The 21866-nt window shown below is 38.2% G+C and overlaps 2 protein-coding genes across 3 annotated transcripts in view; one reads left to right on the forward strand and one right to left on the reverse strand.

Moving 5' to 3' along the window:
- ctnna1 (catenin (cadherin-associated protein), alpha 1) overlaps positions 1-21866 on the forward strand; it is an 80944-nt gene that overhangs the window by 24105 nt on the left and 34973 nt on the right. For both annotated transcript variants that reach the window (XM_044206335.1, XM_044206334.1), the window contains exons 8-9: positions 19903-19983; positions 20313-20465. In XM_044206335.1, the coding sequence (XP_044062270.1) occupies positions 19903-19983; positions 20313-20465 (234 nt within the window). The remainder of the gene's footprint in view (positions 1-19902; positions 19984-20312; positions 20466-21866) is intronic.
- Positions 12214-16015, reverse strand: lrrtm2 (leucine rich repeat transmembrane neuronal 2). The gene is made up of 2 exons (XM_044206336.1): positions 15208-16015; positions 12214-14588 (listed from the first exon to the last, which is right to left on the reverse strand). Exons 1-2 carry the CDS (start codon positions 15209-15211, stop codon positions 12946-12948), a joined length of 1647 nt encoding a protein of 548 aa, XP_044062271.1. The 5' UTR covers positions 15212-16015; the 3' UTR covers positions 12214-12945.

Raw genomic sequence — 21866 nt, forward strand, 5'->3', positions numbered from 1 at the left:
ACAGTTTTTAGAGTTTAGACAACAACCCACTACATGGTTTTCTACATTGGATTTCCTATATTGTAAATGGTGACAGAGTGAACAATTATGGAACCAGCATTTGTCACTGATATATAATCTAATTCTTGTCGTATGACACTTCACAAAGGATGCCCACAAAATATTTACTTTGATATGAGCTAGACCCTATCAGACTATTGCTTTATGATGACATTTGGCATCACTGGAAGTACTCTGACTAAACTATGTATCTTTTAAATAGCTGCTGGACAATGGAATCATTTCCCTTAATTTCATGAGGATTTTACCAAGTAAAAAGTATTACCAAGTATTACATGGCATGTAATTGGGATGGGTGACCAAATGTCCCAATTTTTCCCCCAAGTATTTGTTCAACATGCTTGTGTGGATAATTAGGTTGAATGCAAGTTTGATTTTTATGAAAAAATAAAGTTTTATTTGTTGCCATGGCAGAAGTAAGGCTTTATCAAGACCATGATCAGATAAGACCACTGTTCTAAACAGAAAAGAAACACAGAGACACACACACAGCTACAGCCTCTTAAAGAAGACTAGAGGACAAATCAAAGAATAGAAAAAGTGTTGGAATCCTACATCTATTGACTGAATGGGAGAGATCAGATTCTTGCACAAACATTATTCACATGAAAGGACAATGTTTGTGCTTGTGTAATGTGCTTTTACCCTGATAACATCATGTTAAAGGCATTTTGTGTTTGTTAGTTTGCGTACTGTTTGTATACTGAATACATTTCTCAAATGAGCTCAGACAAGGGAGTTAACAACTTTTTCTTTTCATGCATGTCATGTATAGGTTTGTTTTATTAAGCATACTACAAATGCTACAATCCTAGTACCAGAGTACAAGTGACCTGTCTAGGAATTAGCAGGTCTGTAGGCATGTTGAAACAAAGTATTACAATTATTTTAAAAAAAGTACTTTTGAATCTGCTCTGAAATAAATGTCTCAGTGATTTGACATAGAACAGGGATTAGAATAATAAAAGCAATTAGTATAGTGGCTAAAAAAAGCTCCATTTCAGTCTAATAGACTTTGGAACCTTCTATTTTGTTTCAGAGCTAATGAATGTCATGAATGTCCAAGCTGTGTGTTAATGCATTTCCCAGCAGCTAATTTACTGCACTGTCAGTTTGTGTCAGTGCAGTCATAACAGCTGTTTAAGCAGAAATGGAATGTATTAGTTAATTTAAAAACCAATAAATGCCTTTTTATATATATCTTACAAAAGCAGGTGCTTTTATGTCCACGCAAGGTACAGTTAAAGTCATCACTGGGTGAACAGTAAATACATACAAGTGATTTTCATGAGAACAGTTAAAACTTTCATACAGCATGTTGATTTGGAAAAGCAGCAGTACCCTTGGGTTAAACTGTTACCAGAGAAAGGAAGGCTGACTTTGAGATCTGGGAAACAGAAATGTGGCAAGTGTCTAAATATATAGGATACTTAATGTTGGATTACTGCCGTAAGGACAAGTTATTTTTCTATAAATTTTTCCGCCCCTCCGTTCTTGGAGGGAAATTGTATACAGTGTTATGATGATCATTTAACAAGACTAGAGCTTGTCTTCTCAGCCAGTGAAGGGGAAAGACGGGTGGGGTTAATGTTGCCCCAGCACTGCCACATAGTGTGGCCTCAATTATTCCATATTGTCATGACAGTTTGGCATGGCACGTGTTGAGTGTAACTGTTTCTGCCACTTTTTATTAATAATGCATCTGTGGTTCCCAGCATCTGTCAGGGTTTTGTTTCACATAAGAGAGTGATGCTAGGTTGCTTTGACATATTAAGCTACTGACATTTAAATTCCTTCAACTTGAAGTGATACATTATCATTTGGACCTGCTTGAAAAGGACATGCCTGGCCCCTGCAGTGGGTCCTGCTGCAATGGCTTGCATGTCCTGCTTCTCCCTTCACTTGCCTTTTTTCTGTATATCTCAAGATAGTCTTCTCTTACACTCGCTTTCTCCTCTTTATTTCTAATTCCCTCTGTTTGCTAGTATAATTTATAATTTTTTTTTTAGTATGCTGCCTCTTTGTTGATCTGATCTGCTCCTGTTTTGCCATGTTGAAGTTACTGCATTATGCTGTTAATACCAACAATGCAGTTTTTAAAATAATATATTTTAATCTTTTCCAGAAAAAGTGATCATATATCTACAACATCTATGTAAATAAGTTATTGCACCTTTTTTATATTGATTTAATAGCTTGTTGCATTGGCTTTAGGAGTGATAACTGAAAACAAATAGCACCTATTTGGTATCTGAGATTCATTCAGAGAGACTAGAAGGCTTTTGAGCATTAATCACTTCATCATTTCAGCTAGCAACAGGACTTTAACGAGGCCACTCAAAACACAAAAACACTTTTGTAGAAATAAAATAATAAATAATAAGACACTATACTAAGCTTTACCTACATAAACAAATCTTTGTTGACTAGACAGGGATTTATCTTTTCTGATGCATTAAAGTATTGGTGTCTGGGACACCATGAGTTTACTACTGTCAGATGCACACCCATTCTCTCTGTCTCACACACACGCACATGCTTCATTTCGGGGGCGACAGACAACTTCACTTGCGACTGCTTTCTACATAGGAGTGGCTGAAAAAGGCGATAAAGTTGCAGCACGTTCAAAACAAATGTGGTAAGATCATCAGTAATGACGCGCTTTATTTGATCGCATGGTAGCCTGCATCACAGTAGCTTGTATGTCTATACAAATCAGCTACCTGTCACCTATAGATTCCCATAAGTTTTTTTCCCTTTGGATCTACACTCATACATGGCCTCTCTGGAATCCGATAGACGGAAATTCACTGTAGCGACAGAGAACTTTAAACCCATAAACTTCAGATGTAGCTGCTGTCATCTTGTCGCACTAGTTTTATGCATTCTTCATTCTGCACTGGGGGCTGTAGGTGAAGGGACAGATAGATTTGTGGTGGGGGCCTCAGTAGCAATCGTTTTGTGGTATATTTTGCAGTGGATAGTAGTTAGTTTCACATCTGCCCTCCAGAAACTGAACCATCTCCACATGATCGACCTGCTGTTATCTTTGTCTGGAACTGAAGTTAACTCAGTCAGGACAACAATGGTTAATACGTTTGGGGAGTCTGACTGTGGGAAATTACTAAAATGGGCAACAAATAACTTGAATATGACGATATGGTCATGATCATCTGCCATATTGCTAATTAATTGATACTCCAATATATCTGATATATTGCCCAGCCTTAGTTTCAAGTTAAAAAAGAACTGCACACCAAGTTACCACTAATCGAGGATACCAGTGGGCATTTTACGTGGCCTTTTATTTGTGCTGGGACCAGTTTTTAAAACGTTAAGTATGATTTCATGCCCAGAGGGTGAGAATATAGTGTACATCGAGGGCTAGTGAACTAACAGACAATGTAGTGGAATCCACAGTATTTTGTTTTTTTACCCATTCTTTTGTTAAAAAAAAATAATAGAGGAATGTTCAAAGGGGCTAGACCTAATGCAAGACCAATGTAAAAGCAGTTGAATTTATCTACTTGTAATCTCATCTAAATACATAATTAAAACAAATTACACTTCATACAATGTAACGCGGAAAAAAGATTTAGCGTCCCCAAGGCTTTTCGTATATTTATAGCCTCCATAAAACACTGGTCTGTCAGTTACAGCCCATCAGGCAACGTTTCCCAGACCTGGCTCTTGATCTTTTGCTGGTGAATTCTAGGCCTTTTGATTGGCTTTGCAGGCAGGTAGATGAGATTAACTGTTGCAGAAAAAAGCGAAGTTTTGTGATGCTACGACTGAAGTCCAACTTTCCCCCTTTTCACAGTTGTATGGGTGAATGAACTTAACCCATGGGAAACATGCTTACTGTTTTTATAAGTGTGTTTGCAGTTTTTTGTACTGGATGTTTTCATTCACAAATATGGCAACCTTTGTCTCTACGGGTTAATACATATGTATTCCTTCAGATTAACATTTAATTGTCTGCCTGTCATCTTTTCCCCTTGTCTGAGGCACAATGTGTTGTCACAACGTAAAGCTACAGTGCTGATTTAAGTATGCAATTTGCCTTCCATCCTAAAAAGCTCTCTGTTTTCGCCCTTAGTTAATTCCTCTAAATATCCCTTTTGTGCAGAACAGTCTAACTGATCTCTCATTCTTGTTTTGAGTTGGAATTTTGTTGCTCCTAAGGAGTGAGGGAAAAGTAGTTTAGAAGTCCAGGTTAAAAGGAAACCCTTTGATTACTTTTAATCTTTGTAGTTTTACTACAACAGAGTGTAGTTACGTATCTTAACTGTATTTTACAGTACTTTAAGTAAATTCTTAACAATAAATTAAGCACACGACTCTGTTTTAACTGGCCTCTGATATGTTCTCATTGTTTGAGAAGATAAACTTTTCAGTGGCTGTAGGGCTGTAGCAGTACTGAAAAATGTTAAATCTTAAATGTTAAAAAAAATAAATAATTAAAAAAGTAAATAAAATTAAATGAAGCATAAAGTGTTAATAGAGGGAGAGTAAATAAACATGTAGTAAATGCAATTAACTACAAGTAACAAATCGTTAAGTGAAAATAAAGTAATGATAATAGTAATAGTTATACTTAATGTAGGTGAACTGGGAAGAGGCATATAGTAGAAAAGGCTATAGGTAAAGAGATTCATAGGAAAGGAGCAGTAAGGGTCCCTCTCTCCCTCCCTAGCGAGCTCCACTCAGGAAACACCATCAGCATCATGAGTGATAGTGAGGTCATTGATAGAGACTAGTAGAGGACTCCAGGTCTTGTGGAAAGATTTCAGAGAGCCTTTCAGTGAGAATCTTAACTTTTCTAGTTGTATGCATTGTTAGACTTCGTGTATCCACCTGTCATGTGTTGGGGGTGGAAGCATGTTTCCATTTATGAAGGATGGAGTATCTGGCTAACAGACTGGTGAAGGCAATGATACGCTGTATTGGAGTGGGCATATTCTGAGTAGCAGGGAGGCCAAACGAAGCGGTCAGGAGGTTGGGGTCTGTATTTGAATTGAGGGCCAGTTCAAGGGTTTTACATACATTGGACCAAAAGTCAGTCAGCCCTGAGCATGTCCAGAACATATGAAAATGATCGGCTGGATATAGCTTACATCGATGTGATTCATTGTTAATATAACAATATTTATCATACTCACTTTAAATAAAGAGAGATATATATTAAGGGTGCGTTTTGTTCTGCCGTCTTTGGAGCATTGTAATACATTTATTTAAATATCATGTGCACAAATCAAATAAAATCAACAAAAGTATTTTTATGCTAAATAATATTACACCTTTTGAATCTGTTTCTTAGTCTCATAAGTCTGATAAGCAATTGAACAAACATTGTTAAAAAATGACAAGAAAACCAGAATTAGAATCTGCTGTTTGCTGGTGTGTTTAGCCATAGAATTACATTATCTTGAAGGTAGGTAGGTAGGTAGGTGAGGTAGACTGAAATGAAGTGAACTGATGAATGTCAATTCAATTTGAGGCAAACCACATCGATTCATGTTTTTAACACGTGCACAAACATTCACGCAGATACTCAGCTGTATCAAGTCCCTTTGTTTTCATCAGACATGCTACTGACCTTGGCAACAGGAAATTACTGTGTTCACAACTCTGATATTAAATGACAAAACGGAGAATGGGGATTGCTTTACTTTATTATATTATTAAGCAAACAGTTCCTTTAAAAAAAACCCTCCTTTTAAAAATTATGCACATTTCTTTTCCTGCGTTTCTAACACAAGTGCATTCAACACATACTCAAGATGTCTAATATCTATTTATGACATTTAACAATATTCATCCATCCATCCATCCATTATCTACACCTTATATCGTGTTCAGGGCCCAGGGGACTAGAGCCTGTCCAAGCACGCATTCAACGAGATGTGGTGTACAACACGGACAGATCACCACTTAGAAAGCTAACAAACATATACACAGACAAACACTTTTGCACTCACGTTCACACCTGTGGGCAGTAGGTGTTGTCAGTTCACCTGACCTGCCTTTTGAACTATGGTAGAACTGAAGCACCTGGAGGAAACACCAAAAGACATGGGGAGAACATGCAGACTCCAAATAGAAAAGTTCTAGCCTGGATTCAAACAAATGACCTTCTAACTGGAAAACAATGCTAACCACTAGTGTTTGTAATCAGGCAGTTTGAGGGAGACATTCAGGGTAAGGTATCGATATCTGTTGTCATCCATTTGTACAGAAAACAAGGTTTGTCTAGACTGGAGGAAGAGCTGTCAGAGCTGTTACTTAAAGCAAAAGCTTTCAGCAAATGATGTATCACATTTTGAACCATTTGCCTATAACTTAAGTGCATTGCTTTCTGGGTAGGAGGCAGCAATGGAGGACTTGCCATCTGGAGTGCCTGGATTGTTCTTATTTGGCTGCTTTTTAACTGAGCTAATGAGTCACAAATAGGGAAACAAAAACCAGAACAAATTTAAATAACGGGTGTCTGTGGCTCTGACAACTGACCTGAGCGAGTGAGCCACTGGCTGATGCCATCAGTCATGGACGGCTTCAGTATAGACGCATAGTCTTATATAGGTTTGATTTATATTTGATTGCAATACTCTTCTATAACTGGCTCATTAGTTTTGGCTTTCAAATGTTTATGCTTAGATGTTTAATATTGGCTTACTATCTACTCTCTTGCCATTTGTAGCTTTAAAGTTGCCTCAATATGCTGTTGCTTGAAAGTCTTTTTTTGCAAATGTCTCCTCTTTTGGTCTTGGTCTTAACAGTCTCAAGACTTTTTGCATTGCTTGGTAAGAGAAGGAAGTTGTAGCTGTATTTGTTGTATCCAGCGTTAATCGTGTCTTTAATGCTTTTAAATTCTGTGTAGTTGCTTTACATTCTGTATAGTGGTGTTGAAGGTGATGATTTTGTGTCTGGGTCTGTTGCTGACTTTGCTTTTATCTTTGATATGAGGAAAGGTGAATTTATTAAGAATGTAATAAAGATGTAGATGGCTAAAATGCTCTTGTGTGTGGGCGAAGTCGCCATATTCTCCAAAGAGATTAACAGGAAAGTTCAGCATTTGCAGTCTTGTCCACAGACACTGAAAGGACTTTTGGTTTGCTCTTTTCTCTGTTGTTTGCACTTGGATCCCCAAATTATATGATTGAGGAATGGTTTAAAATGTGTTTGCTGTATGACCAGATCAATATGTCCTGTGTTCCTAGTAAGCATTTTCTATATTTATTTTTAGGCCTAATAATGAATAGCATACATGGACTCTGAGTCCTTAAACCCTGCAGACTACTGAAGCCATGCAGTCAGACTCATCAGTTTAGTGCCTCCCCCACCTGGGTACTGCTTTCTGTAGACCACATAAAAAAAAGAGCAGGTGAAATTGAAGTGGTTCTTACAGTTGGATATCCATGTCAGCCTATATTCCCCAAACTTCTTGTCATACAATAAGTTGCTTTCAGATAAAGTATACATCTCAGTAAACCTGTCTACCTGAAACTGGCTATCTGAAGCCTTAAATGGAAACTGTTATTCTCTTTCTTTTGAGCACATTAGGCTTGTTATGTGGACTTTCAGTCAAATTGTCAGGAAATCTCTAGTCCAAGCTTTTACAGAGTTGTTTTCGTCCCCAATCTGATCAAAGTCATAAAATATTAAGTATCTGCCTGTACCTGATCTGTAAGTCCTGACCTGATATGATTTCTACATTATACAGTTGCACATTATACAGTAAAATAAGTAAAGCCAGGCCAATTGAAAATTGTTCGACAAAAGAATGGCTCTGCAATAAGTAAATATACAGGCTGGATCACAACTTTTTAAGGTTTCTTATTCAATTTTGTATAGTACCATATAGGGGGGTAAACTAAATATTGCAGCATGATAGTTCTCAATACAACATTGTGACTCCAGAAGTACAAATTTTTATCAGTTGGCTATAGAAGTAGTTCATCGATTGTGAACAGTACCACCAACATTGGGGATGGGTTAAGTACTACAGCATCCATTCATCCATTCTACATGCTTTACTTCTAACTTTTGCATATAGCTTTGTTATTGTGGAATAGAGACTCTGATAATCTGTGCCGTTTATTTTTTGTAAACAAGTCATAACAACAACTGAAATAAAACTTTAAAAGATTCCCTCTGATGTACAGTGAACTCAAATTTTAACCCGTTTTTCAAGATTTGTCACTTAGTTTCTCACTTAGTTTTAGTTGACTAATATTGAAAGATTGTCCCGTGAGCATCATAGGTCAGATGCATAGAATGGTACACAAGCTGCTCTTGACATTGGATGTCATATCTATGAATATCTATGAATCTCCTGGCTTATCAGATAACATGTGGGTCTTTTTTGTCTTCTCACAATGTATCTATGTAAACATAAAATGTGGAAAAAAGTAACTTTTCTTTACATTGTAACAAACAATTGGCATTGTGTGTGGGTAAGATAAAATTAATGCTGTGGTCATGAATATATTCACACCTATATTGCAAAATACTGGGCTTCTATGACATTCCTGGTGGATATCATGCAGCTCCAATTTGTAAAACTGCTACATCGAAGAATTCGTAGACTCGTCTTTATTAACATGCATACAATCTGCTGAGTTTGAAAACCCAAAGTTGCATCTGTGCAGGTAGTTTCTGCCTCTTTAATGTCAACTTCAAGAGTATGAACATCCTTTTACACCACCTTGTTCCAAAAATCCAGTGGGCAATGAATGTGTTACCTGTTGCTCTGGGTAATTTCTGGTTTTACTGGGTTACTGAGATTATTTGCTAATCTGTAGTTGTTAGTGCACTAACACTTGCCTCACAATACTTAAATGTAGTAAATCTAGTTTTAATTTATCAAAACCTTTAGTCAGTTAAACGACTATAAACATTTGTAATTGACCAGTGTCAATGTCAAATGGTCAGTTTGTCTAAGATGCTACAGTTAAACTTATTCTACAACACTTTGACATTTATTCCAGATCATATACAAGGGAGGAAATACAGGTTTTGTTGTCATTGTTAATCTTGTATTGATTGTTCCCATATTTATATAAAAAACTGTGTTGCCACATTGCATTGCATCAGAATTTTTTTTTACTTCAGTGTAGCATTAAGTGACAACTGTCAGTAAACACCCTTATGAATAATAGGCACCAAAATCGTAACCTTAAATCTTACCTATGATGCGTGTGTGGCATTACTCAGCATCTAGGTTTTTCATTGCACGACAAACTTAACTAATGAAATAGTGCTGATGAGTAGTCATTTATCTAGCAAAAACATTTTCTGCTTCCATCTTCTCAAATGTAATGCTTATATCTGTTTAAATATCTTTTTTATAAATTCAATACCTTTTGAGTTTTTGGACTGTTTGGACAAAACTAGCAATTTAAAGACATTAACATGGGTTCTTGGAACTTGTGATGGCCTTTTGTCACTATTTTCACTTAATCAAATGATTAACCAATTAATTGAAATAAATAATTGAGAAAGTAATTAATGAATAAAATAATCAATAGTTGCAGCCTTCTATTATAGCCTTTAGTGCTTTAAACTGTGCCTAGCAGAAATTATATTAGAAATTTAAATTGTGTTTTTGCCAATATACTAATGTATATCAACTTCATCAAGGGTTGGGTTTGATTTGGTTTGCCGAAGGATTTTTTTTAATAAGCTAAAGATTTACACATTAAACCAAAATGTAAAGAAAGACCAAACCAAGTTGTGAGCATCCATCAGTTAGCAAACACTCTGTAAATTATAACCATTTTATTTAAAAAATATATGTTTTGAGGGGAAAATGTTTTTTTCAGTTTGGCACATCTTATCCACTATACAGATATGAAATTGTACATATTACAATACAAAAGGAAAATGGGAAGAGAAAAGCATTCATTTTGCACAAAGAGGTTGGGTAAGAGAGAGGGGATTGGTTCACTTGTTTTTTCTTTTTTTTTTATTTTTTAGGCAGGGTGGAGACCAGGGCTAGAGGATGACAAGAGGAAACAAAAACAGTTTACAAAGAGCCAGAGTGCAAAGGGGTGCATATTTCTACAAATTCTGTGGATTTTCAGTCACTTAGTACAACCGTAATCTCAAACAGTGAAATGTGAAATGATTGACTGAACTCTATAGGAATTCCATATATATGCCCATTCTTGGTATTATCAAAAATTAGGTCTCCAAAATGTTTGCTGAATGACATTTAAGAAATATTCAACTCAAATTTGACTAAAGAACATGCAAGACAGATTAGAAGGGCAATAGTAAAAGCAGTGCGAAGCTGGAAGAAAACAAAATTAGAAACAAAGTGGAGGTGCCTGGCTTTGGAAATCAGTATGTGTATGCAATGTTTTTCATTGAATTCAAATGTGAAGTGTAACAATATTTGGTTTACACAAACACATTCTTAGAAGTTGTTGTAGGCATCCTAAGAGCATGTGCAGAGAGACATTGACACAAGCATTCATCTAGAAGTTTGAAGTCAAATTTTGACAGGCTCAATAAAGAAACAAAGCCACATGGTATGTCCTGGCTATCTCTAGGGGGCACCGGCCAATCAACTGCATCCTAATTGTTAATAACCAGATATCTCGCTTCAAGGTGCTGTGCTATTAGAACCATCTTGCTTCGTTAACCATAGCCAAAAGTTGAACTGTCAAGAAAATTACACATTCGTATTTCTGGTGTTAAGAATTTTACTTGAATCTTTCACTGTTCAGCAACATTTTCACTACAAGTCAACTGAGCTATCCAATGTTTGCTGTGTGGTCAGGCACACAGCAAAGCCCAAGGTGCTGTCAGTCAGTATAATTTAATTTTCTACTACCTTTACTTGGCCAGAAAGATTGGTTGGTTTTAATAAACTAAGATATTACCCCATAGTTGCCCCTATCCATCGTCCCATCAATTCCTCTCAATCCCTCTCTCTTTCACCCTGCCCCCACCACCAAACGGAACACAAAGAAGTGCGGAGCTGCGGCAGCAGCTTTAGTCTGATGCTAATGCACATCCTCTCCCTGATGCATACAAATGTGTCCTGACCCAGGCTTGCTGTTCGCTTATCACTGGATCTCCATTTGCTTTCAGGGTATTGACCGCAGTTTAACTTGACACTTGTGACTGCTAATCAAGGAACTGATATAATATTTATTATTCACAGTAACACAATTTTGAATGTGACAACTCTGTATCCCTAACAAGAACAAGGCTTTAAATTAAAAGGTTCAATGATGTTTTTGTGTGTAGGATGATTATACTAGAACTATTTTTGAGTGGCTGAACAAGCTAAATGTTGCTGGATCACTGGTGTGGGTGACAGAATATTAGATTCTTTTTGCCTTGCCTTAATTGGTTCAATCTTGAGCCTGTCAGAGCTGATTAGTGTGTAAGCAATAAAGAGCCTGGACTACTGGGAAAGGTTTTATTTTCAGAGTGAAATGCTCTCCTGTCTGGCATTTGCGCTGTTCATTACCCTTTCACTTGCTACCCTCACACCTCACACTATCTCGTCTGTATATTGATCCTTGTATGTAAAGGCAAATCAGCTAACTGTACTTACTAGGTTAAGCTGTTGAAAATATTATGGTCACAGTGTGTATGGTATTTGGGAGCTAGAGAATCCATGTACAGGTCATTGTACATTTAAAGGTCTAATAATTATGTTCTTGATGTCCAAGGTAAGGAAGACATCTATGTGTTTTATACTGTGGTGTAGTATATTGCAGATTAACCACAGATGAACAATGCTTAGTGTTTCCCACAGGTTGAGAATTTATTTGTGCGGGTTGGCCCTTGTGGGCGGGAGCTCCAACATCCAACAACTTGAGTCAGCTGCAAAATAGCATTGCATTTACGAGCTAATGTCTGATGAAAGATATATATATATATATATATATATATATATATATATATATATATATATATATATATATATATATATATATATATATATATATTATAATCAGTCTATTCAATCAGTACAAACCTTTTAGTTGCATTTCCACACTGAAGAAATTTTGGAAGAAATCCAAATTTCCAAAAAACAAAAATTCCTTTTTGGCCAAGAACAGCTGTATTTTGGGGTGGGTCGCCCAAATATATTCTGTAAACGGGAAACACTGAGAGCCTTTTGATCTGATGGAAGGTTATAGACTTGCCTAATTGACCCATGTCTGATTTGGTAAATATATCATTAGTGTATACTGAATAGAATTTCAGGGTTCTTCTTTCCTCAAGAGACAAGTTATTTTTATTTGTAGTATAATAACAATATTGACATTAATTTTCAGTTATAATTCAGAATTTGATTTTGGTCTTAGTGGCCTTTTAATGTGTCATAGTTCTCCCAAAACAATGAAAGTATAAAACAAAACATTCTGATTATTGATCCAATTAATTTTGCCCAATGATTGAGTGATTGGCTTACACTGCCTGTGGCGCAGTTAGAAACATGATTTCAAATATTTACTTTTTAAAAGAAATAAGACATAAATCACATTTCTCCACTTAATGTATTCTGTTAGCAGAGGGCCATTTGGCCCTATTTAAGTATTTTCTCTGTGCTGCAGAATATAGACAATGTGGAGACAAATCTCACAGTTTACAATTTTCTTGTTTAAAATGATTGCCCCTGCCTGATATGAACAACCTTGCATTCATAGAAAAATAAATTTGTGACTATCTCTACATCATCCCTAAACTGTCATGTTTAACCTCTGTCATTGTAGCATTCAACATTTCTCACATATTCTCAAATCTCACTTGTAGAAATTATGCTTTTTACATAAACTGGGAAAAAAAGCAAAAAAGCAAACCCTGTATCATCTGAAATGGTCAAATGGCAAACCATATGCTCTAGGAATAAATAAGAGTTCATACTTCACACTCTTTGTAAGGCAGTTGCTGACACTTGCACTGCCCATAGCCATTGATGATCACGAGTGCCCCTTCTTCATGGCTGGGCTCATACTCATTATAGGGTACCTGTGTAGCTAGATCTGCCATAGGCTGCCGCTGCTGGGTCCTCATCTGTCTGCGGTTCTGAATAGCTGAACAGTGCCGTATCCGGCGCAGGGTGGGAGGGCAGCACTTCCGTGAGATATACACAACAAAAATGATGAAAAAGAATGAAAATAGAAGAGCCATAGTTCCAATGATAACCCTATGAGTCATAGCAGTGTTGTCCATTGCAGAGAAGTCCTCAGTTACAGCTGCCTCTTCCAATGTAGCGGTAGTTGCTTGAGCAGTGCGTGGTGTTTGTGTTGTGGTTGTTGTGGTAGTGACTGTGGTAAAGCTCCCAAAATCCTCTGCATAGTCCTGCGTGGGGGTTGGCTGCATAATTCCAAACAAGGAGCTTGTGATCTCTGCAGCTATAGTAGCGTCTGTTGTTGTACCAATGGTCTGAACAACCGGCGCTGAAAAATTTTGGCAAAGTTGGAATCCATAAACAGCATCAAGTATCTCCTCACCTTGGGCATACTCAGGACTATGGCAGAGAATGGAATGTTCCCACCTTCCCTTAAAGGTGCTTAGCCAAGTGGCCAGAGAGCAAATCCTTTTGGTACATTCCCAAAGGTTGCTAGACAGCCCAACGGTACCCAGAGACTGCCACATATCCATGACTTGGGGATCCAGACTGCTTAGTTTGTTGTTATCCAGCAGCAAAATCTTTAAATTTGGCAGCGTTTGAAACACATCAGTTGTCAGGACACGAATTTCATTTCCTGTGAGGTCCAGCTTCTCTAAAGTGGTCCAGGTCCACTCCATGCCACATGTTAGGTTGCTTATCTTATTCCATTGCAGATACAGAAACTGGAGGGCAACAAGGCGAGGGAAATGGGCCAAGTTGATCTTGGTCAGCTGATTGTGCTCCAAGTGGAGCTCTTTAAGCTTAATGAGCCCAGCAAATCCATTCCGAGCCAGACTCCGTAGACGGTTGCTGCTCAGGCCCAGATATTCCAGGCTGCGGCAGTCCCAGAATGCCCGAACAGGAGTGGTGCGAAGTAAATTGGAGCGGAGGTGGAGTATCTGGAGCTTCCTCAGTCCATGAAACAGCTCTGGTTCCAATGCAGTCATTTGATTGAAGGACAGGTCCAGTATCTGGAGATTGATGAGGTGGATGAAGGTTGTGTTGGGCAACTTGGTGATACGATTGGAACTCAGATTTAGGTCCTTCAGCTTGTAGAGCCCTTGAAAGGCATCCTCTTGTACTGTGGTAATCTGGTTGTGGTCTAGATGTAGCCATGTGAGCTGGCTGAAGCCATAGAATTGATCAGGGCTGAGCTCAGTGATGCTATTGTGGCGTAGTGACAACCCCAGGGCCCCCTTGTCCACACCATCTGGGGGTGCCTGAAGCCCCTGGGTGTCGCAGTAGAACTGCAGGTCCTCACAGCGGCATTTTTGAGGGCAGGTTGTGCACGATGCAGGAGGGAGCAGGCACACTAGGAGCATGCTGATCACACACAGAAACAGAGCCGCTGGTGCAGGTCCCACCAATGGCCACCTTGAATGGAAACCTGGGTGGGTTCAAAGATAAGAAAATGAACTGTGGGGCGGGAAAGCTTATCTCTGCAGAGCACTTATTACTAATTCATGGTGACGATTGTGCTTTTTGTGTGCTCTCGTTCTTCCCATACATACACCAGTTTAGCTATTTTACATCGACAACTTTCGCAGTATATGTAAACATGATTTCTTTGAGCTTAGGTTTAATGGAGATGTCATTTACTTTCATCTAATGATCAATGACATACATGAGCTGGACTTTGTTTCCACTCCCTTGCTATTTATATTTAGCCTGTTTTGTTCATTTATTCATTCATTTATCAATTATTCCTGTATGTTTTTTCATTTTTGAGCAGCTCAAATATGCTATTGTCCTTTTGAAGTAGTAGTTTGTTTTTTTAATTGATTGAGTTTTCTTTAAGTCTTCTTAGTCACCTAAGAAGTCTGTATATTATATAGATGGTATTTAAAATGTATATATTCGCAACTCGTGTCTCTGTGAAGAAGGAAAAATGAAGGACAATTGCAGTAAATAGACTTGGCTGAAGAGCTTTTAGTCCTTAGCCTCCCTCGCTCTTACTTGTATTCCCTATTCATGTCCAGACCTGCCATATAAAGGGGCAAACTTACCCATTCTTTTGTGCACATCGGAGGCTGCATTCAACTGTCCTTTTCCGCAGACTCCTGGAGCAACCAGATGGAAGAAAAATCCAAAGGGAAAAAACCCTTTTGAGTAAGCACAAAAGGAATCAGCCTCTTTGGAAATAAAGCAATTCTGAGCCCACCCAATTGAAACAAAATATGAAATTCCATGTCCCAAGATGATGTTTACTCCTGTTATTTTGCTTAGAGTCCTTTAAAATCCAAGCTCAAAGAAAGGGTCGAATCTTGAATCTTTTCCTTCATCCCACGAATCCGTGAAATAAATATTTATATATAAATTTTTTTAATTGATCAGTTGCATCCAGAGCGACTCCGGTGAACAGACCCCCCCCCCTCTCCTTTTTTTCTTTTTCTTTTTTTTACCCTTTTGTTTCCCTTCCACCGCAATGATGTCAGCTCAGATGGTTAATTGAAGATCAAGCGTTCCTCTTTCATGGCTGTGGTCTTCCAACCCTAACTTGTTGATGGCAGCCAGAGATCCTGCTTCCAATGCCGGCTCAGTGTCAGCATAGCCTCTGCAGAGCTGTGAGCGGAGCCCTCGTCTGCTAGCTGAGACGCAGGGAGAGAGAAAAAAGCAGAGCAGGGAGTCAGAGATGTTATTCTGTGCTTTTTGTTGCAGCCACTCACTGCTACAGAGTGGTGGCAGCCTGGCGTCGATCATCACTACTGTTTCTCTCTCTCTTTTTCTCTCCCACACTCACAAACACCCTCTCACTCTCTTGCTCAGTCAGTTGCTCTCTGCCTCATACACACTGCTTGTGCACCTCAGTCTTCCTCCACCTTCCTCTTGCATCCCCCCTTCCCTCCTACTGGCTCGTCACCATCAGAATATTTATCTTGAATGTGTTGCGGCAGCTTGCTGTTGAAATTAACCACAGCTGTAAATCTCAGCCTCGCCTTGCCATTGTTCTGCATGCGCTATGTATGAATGTATACCAGAGACGTTAACAAAATAACATAACAAAGCAAAATATAGTTTGTAGCATGTGGCTCTAGACTTCATAAACATGAGCAAGGGCAAGCCAAGGTGTTCTGCATTGCCATATTTCTGTACAGAAGCAAGTATGCTATAGCAGTGCTAACATAGGATGTCTAGTTTATATTCATAATTTACATATCCTGAGTGCAGTGCTTTTTGAGCATTGGCATGTGATGTATGGCCAGGTACTCTGAAGTTAAATTAGGCTAGCTTTTAGCATATAATTGACCAGGCTGAATACTTGCTTGTTGGTGTGAACCACAAGGTAATATCAAAGTAACTAAAATGCTGTTAACAAGATTTTTTTTTTTCATCAAGCTAATGGGTTTGATTTGTGGTTTTGTTAAAAGAAGGCTATATTTGTGTGATATCTGTAGTTCAGTGCATGAAAATGCAGACTTTTCCATAATTATTTAATGTGGGTGGAGATGGGTTTGAAGATAATTGCAATGAACTAGATTTGAAATAGCCAGACTAGATACAAGAGACAGTATGAAGCACAGATACTGTTGTCTTTAAGCACTCTCCCCCCCCCGTCGACCTTTTATTTCACTCAAGCGTCTTTTACTTAAACATGACCTCAGATTGCTGGATGCCGCCACACCCCTCCCTGCTTTATACTTTATACTTGGTCTATACTATGACCTTACTGTGATTTTATACCTGTCACAGACAATACATTGTACTTAATGAAAGCAAAGAACTAAATTTCCACTGTGTGCTTTGGCAGTAGTGAAAGAGTAACTGAAACAGATGTATTTTTTTTAATTCAAATTTGAATTTGTATTGAGAGCCTTAAAATTATTATTAATTCCAGATTTATACTCTAATTCATTTTATTACATAATTTTTAGGTCTTAAGACAAAATTAGCATATGGCGGTGACTTTCAGGTCACAGGTCACTTGACCAACATGCTGCTGCCATTTTTCACTCTTATTGTGGTAGACTACATCTCCTATTGGGACTAGACAGTGGAAAGTGGTATTTTCTTTGAATTTTTCCATAATCCAACAGACTAGTGGTTTTGTTGAAAAGGGATGTTCCTAAATCTGTCCTAAAGGAGATGGATAGAGACTCACTTGAGTATCATAAAAGATGCCTCAGAGAATCTGCCTCCATAATAAGCACCTGAAGAAGTGCTTTAGAACCCTCTGGCGTGGAAATGAAATATAGGCTAGGCATGAATGAAATAGGATTGAGAGAGTAGGGGCAGAGCAGTCTAAAGCCCTACCACAGCACTGCATCCAACCGGCACAAAATCACAGGGGATTAGTGCCGTTGGAGCTCCCTGGCCCCTAACTATGTACACAACCCCCCAATGGGCAAAGGGCAGTGGGGGATGGGGCAGGTCAATGCCACTATCCATGGTATTATGTCGCAGTTAATTTGAGCATTATAAGGGGGATGAAGAGCCCAGAGTCCAACTGGTTCTTTGCCTTTTCTCTGTTGCCCTTTCCTGTTCATCTAATTTTGCTCTAATTTTATTATTCTCCAGTATCTGTCCTCTCTGTCTCTCACTCTCTCTTTCTTTCTCTCTCTCCATCCCTCCTGAAGTTTTAGATTTTCCCCATTTTCGCTTGAGCAGTTTGCAGAATGTGACTGAACATCTCTCTGCTCTCAGTGGGGACCAGCGGTTAGGGCTTTGACTACTGCGTAGCACTTAGCTGTGTGACTACTGCCACTGGTGTTGCAATATTACTGTACATAATTTACACAGTTAGCCATGTGTAGTAAATTGTGACATTTTTAATCAACACAGATTTCTCATTGAAGATGAGGAAAAAATACACCTGTGGGGAAGAGAGTAGAATATAATTTTCCATGTTACTTTACATTATTAGTGCTCAGTGTTGTCACAGCAATGAACCTTTCTACAGCTGCTTTTTATTTATGAGCCAACAATAGACAATGTCAACACTGATATGGATACATTTGAATACTTTCCTTTTCGTATTAGTCATGGATTTCTATCCACAACCAACATCCAAGCTGCTGATTGGATGCCACCCCAAAAATTGAGATCTGTGAAATTACCGATCTCTGGGTGTAGTGTCGATGGGGAGAGCAGAGCTTTTTGAAAATGCTCACATGATTGTCAAGCATGTCAGTCTTTCCCAAACGTGGTCAAAATGCTTAGCAACAATATTAGGAAGTCAACTCTTTCACACATGCCAAGCCAATCCTCTTTACTTTGTCAAGAACCGTTTTTCCAGGGTTTCTACAATTGGAAGCCGTTACTGATGTTGGATTGTTAAGCCCCAAAAGACATTGTATGTGATATTGAGCTATACAAATAGTTTATAATACAAAATGATTTAGGCAACAATGGATTAAAAATGTATGGAAAATACAGAGACAAACCTATTTAAAATTGGGGATACCCGCATCAAATTGTATTTGTCCTTATCCTCATCTGAGTTGTTAAAGATTTCGAATCCATGTTATACCATGTTATCGCTCACTCTCTCTCTGACATAAACATTAGTAATTAAAATAAAGGAATTTCTACATGTTTGACAGCTCAATAGCTCTGCATTAAGAAACTAAATCCTTGCTCATAGGTTGCCTTTAATGGTTTACTGTAATATATTGTATAATGTTTTGTACAACATCCATGAAGAGAGCTGTGGTGGCAGGAAGGTTTGGACAGGATTTGGATAGCCTCTCTTGATTCCTGCATGAATAGAAATTTGGATTTAAATGCAGTTTGCGACAGCAGAGGGGGTGGTGCCCATGAATTATAGCACGGATATAGATTTTTTTTTCCTATTTTTTTTAACCCAAAGCAGCTGTGCCTTTTTACTGACACATGCTTTCAGAGTGTGTGTATTATTAATCGAAACTGTTGGCCACTGTTTGTTTGTGTGCTGTTTGTATGGTTCGTTCGTAATGCTATGAGTCAGGAAATGATTCCAGTGTTTTAACAGAGGGAAATGGGGCGCTTTTGACAGCTGGTCTACCCAGAGCACAATGGTTTACAATAAATAAAAGCATCAGAAATGGATCAGGCTGGGTATCTGCAGAGCGCTAGCTGCACTAATATTAAAACGTCACTTTTACTCTCCTTGGAACTTATTACATACAAATAAATGGATGGATGAATGAATAGTTTTGTTTAGTTTTTTTGTCTGGTCATTTAAATGACACATCGGATTATTCATTTACATTCATTAACAACAAACCAAAATTTCTGATATGTGTACCCGCCAGCATCTAACAGCATAATATATTAACTACAGAAAGTTTTTGAAACAATCTTAATCTTTTTACAGCTGACTTGCAATTTTCCAATTTTTACTGCAATTCCTTGTAAAATAACACACAAATGGTCACAAATTGCATTCTTTTTAGAGAAACTACTGTAAATTCATTTTAGGCAGCAAACCCAAAAATAACTCTGATCCTTGAGGGACTGGTTAACGTTAAAATAACATTTTTAGGTTGTCCAACTGCTAGGAGGGCAACGGTACACAAAATTCACGGTTCGGTATGTATCTCGGTTTTAGGGTCACGTTCCTAACAATTCTGCAGAATTGTTCCTGCAGACATACTGACTGATTAAATTCAATTTGATCCTTAGGCTTCAGAATGTCATATGAGCATCCATAACAAATACGTTGGAAACATGGTTGTCACTGCACCATACTACTCACTAATTCCTCTCCCATGTTCATGTTTCAGGCGGGAAGGAAGGATAGGAGTGATGCTCTGAACACAGCCATCGACAGGATGACAAAGAAGACCAGAGACCTTCGCAGACAGGTTTGGTTTTTTTTTTCTTCTTGATTTTTTTTTTTTTTTTTTGATTGAGGTTGTGTGCAAGATGAAGACACAGTGTTCATGCTCACCGAGCTTTTAATGTAAAAGATATATTTTTTTAAATTAAAAAAAAAAATTCCCACCAAAAATTTTCTATCTATAGTTCGTCTAATATAGTTGGTCATAGGAGGCTGTTGTCTGTCTTGAATATGGAGGGAAGGTGTACTATGTAGTCAGGTCAACAAGCTGTACTGAAGATGTCAGTGCATATACACAGGGTGATATATTATTTTAATAGTGCCTTTTCCTTTTTTAAATTTTTTATTTCACAGCTACGAAAAGCTGTAATGGACCATGTCTCTGACTCTTTCCTGGAGACCAATGTTCCCCTCCTGGTCCTGATTGAAGCTGCCAAGAACGGCAACGAGAAAGAAGTCAAGGAATATGCACAGGTGTTCCGTGAGCATGCCAACAAGCTGATTGAGGTAATGTTTTGAATTGTTTTCAATGCTTTCACAGTCAAAACCTGATGTGACCCAAATACATAACATTTATATTTTCCCTTTCCATCCCATCGGTTTTGGACATTTTAGCTTAGCTTATAGTAAACATTAGTCTTCATCCAGCTTCTCTGTTCTCTCTCTGTGGCTCTGTTCTCAGAGATTCCTTCGTGATACAACTTTAGGATTATAGTGCCTCAGAAAACAGCAATCTAGGATCTTTTTTCCCTAATGAAAACAAAGCCGTAAACACTGAAAATATTTTCTGTAGTCGCTGTCTTTGTCTTTCATTCTGTGTATATGTGTGTGTGTGTGTCTCTCACTCTCTCTCTCACACACACACACACACACACACTTTCTAACAGCCTTTTTTAAATTGAAGGCAATGCTGATTCTAATCTGATGCTGTGATGCTATACTGAGTAGACAAACAGAACATTGTGTGGTTATAGCAACAGATCAAATTTTTAAGCAGAACCAAAGGAGTGAAACAACCACAACTCAAGGATAAGTGCTACCTCTGTGAAAATGTTGTCCTTGCCACAACAGATTGATGTACTACTTCATGTTGGCCAACTCCACATGTGTGCTATAGTGGTACTTACAAAAATGAATATGTTAAAAGGGGCTCTGTGGCTGGTCTCATGTCTTAACAGAGGAGCCTGTTTTTAGAATCATTGAGATTGTTATGTCTCCAGTGCTGTATTCATAGCAACAAGAATAGAGATGCAAGGCAAAGTAATGGATTTGGATGGGGAACAATTTAACAGAAACTTCAGCTGTCCTAATTAGTGCACTTTCCTTCAATTTCTTTAATGCCTGTGTCAGAACATCATATGCTGACATTTGAAAGTGACTTATCCCCATGGGCAGATGACCATGAGTGTAGCTGCATCGGTTGCTCCAGCGAAAGCAGGGCAGCACGAGCATTCACCGGGGAAACCGCTGAAGCATCAGAGGGAAAAGGGAACCACGCTGGGGAGTAGACCCTTAAGTAGCTCCTGAAGGCCTGAGTGTCAGAAGTGGCATTAGAGGGTAAAGTAAAGTAAAAATTTGCTACAAGAAAATCTAATATAGTTATGTTAGTGGGTGATAGTGATAGTTTTCACTATCATGTCTTTAAGCCAAAATATTTTATTACGTGCCCAATCTCCATGTGTGTAAATTGGAACTAAACTGCTAGCTCGGTCTAACTCTTACTAAAATATTCATCAGCAAAAGTATCTTTTGTCACACATAAATTAGGAATAGTAGTTACATATCTGAGGAGCACCACTGAATAGAAGATGAGCACTGTGCTGCATCATTAGAATTTGCCACACTTGAGTTCTGATATCTAAATATGATACATACATGCAAACTGTTTTGCTTGCTCATATAGATGTA

Source organism: Siniperca chuatsi, linkage group LG8 (assembly GCF_020085105.1).
Source record: "Siniperca chuatsi isolate FFG_IHB_CAS linkage group LG8, ASM2008510v1, whole genome shotgun sequence".
Classification (NCBI taxonomy): Eukaryota; Metazoa; Chordata; class Actinopteri; order Centrarchiformes; family Sinipercidae; genus Siniperca; species Siniperca chuatsi.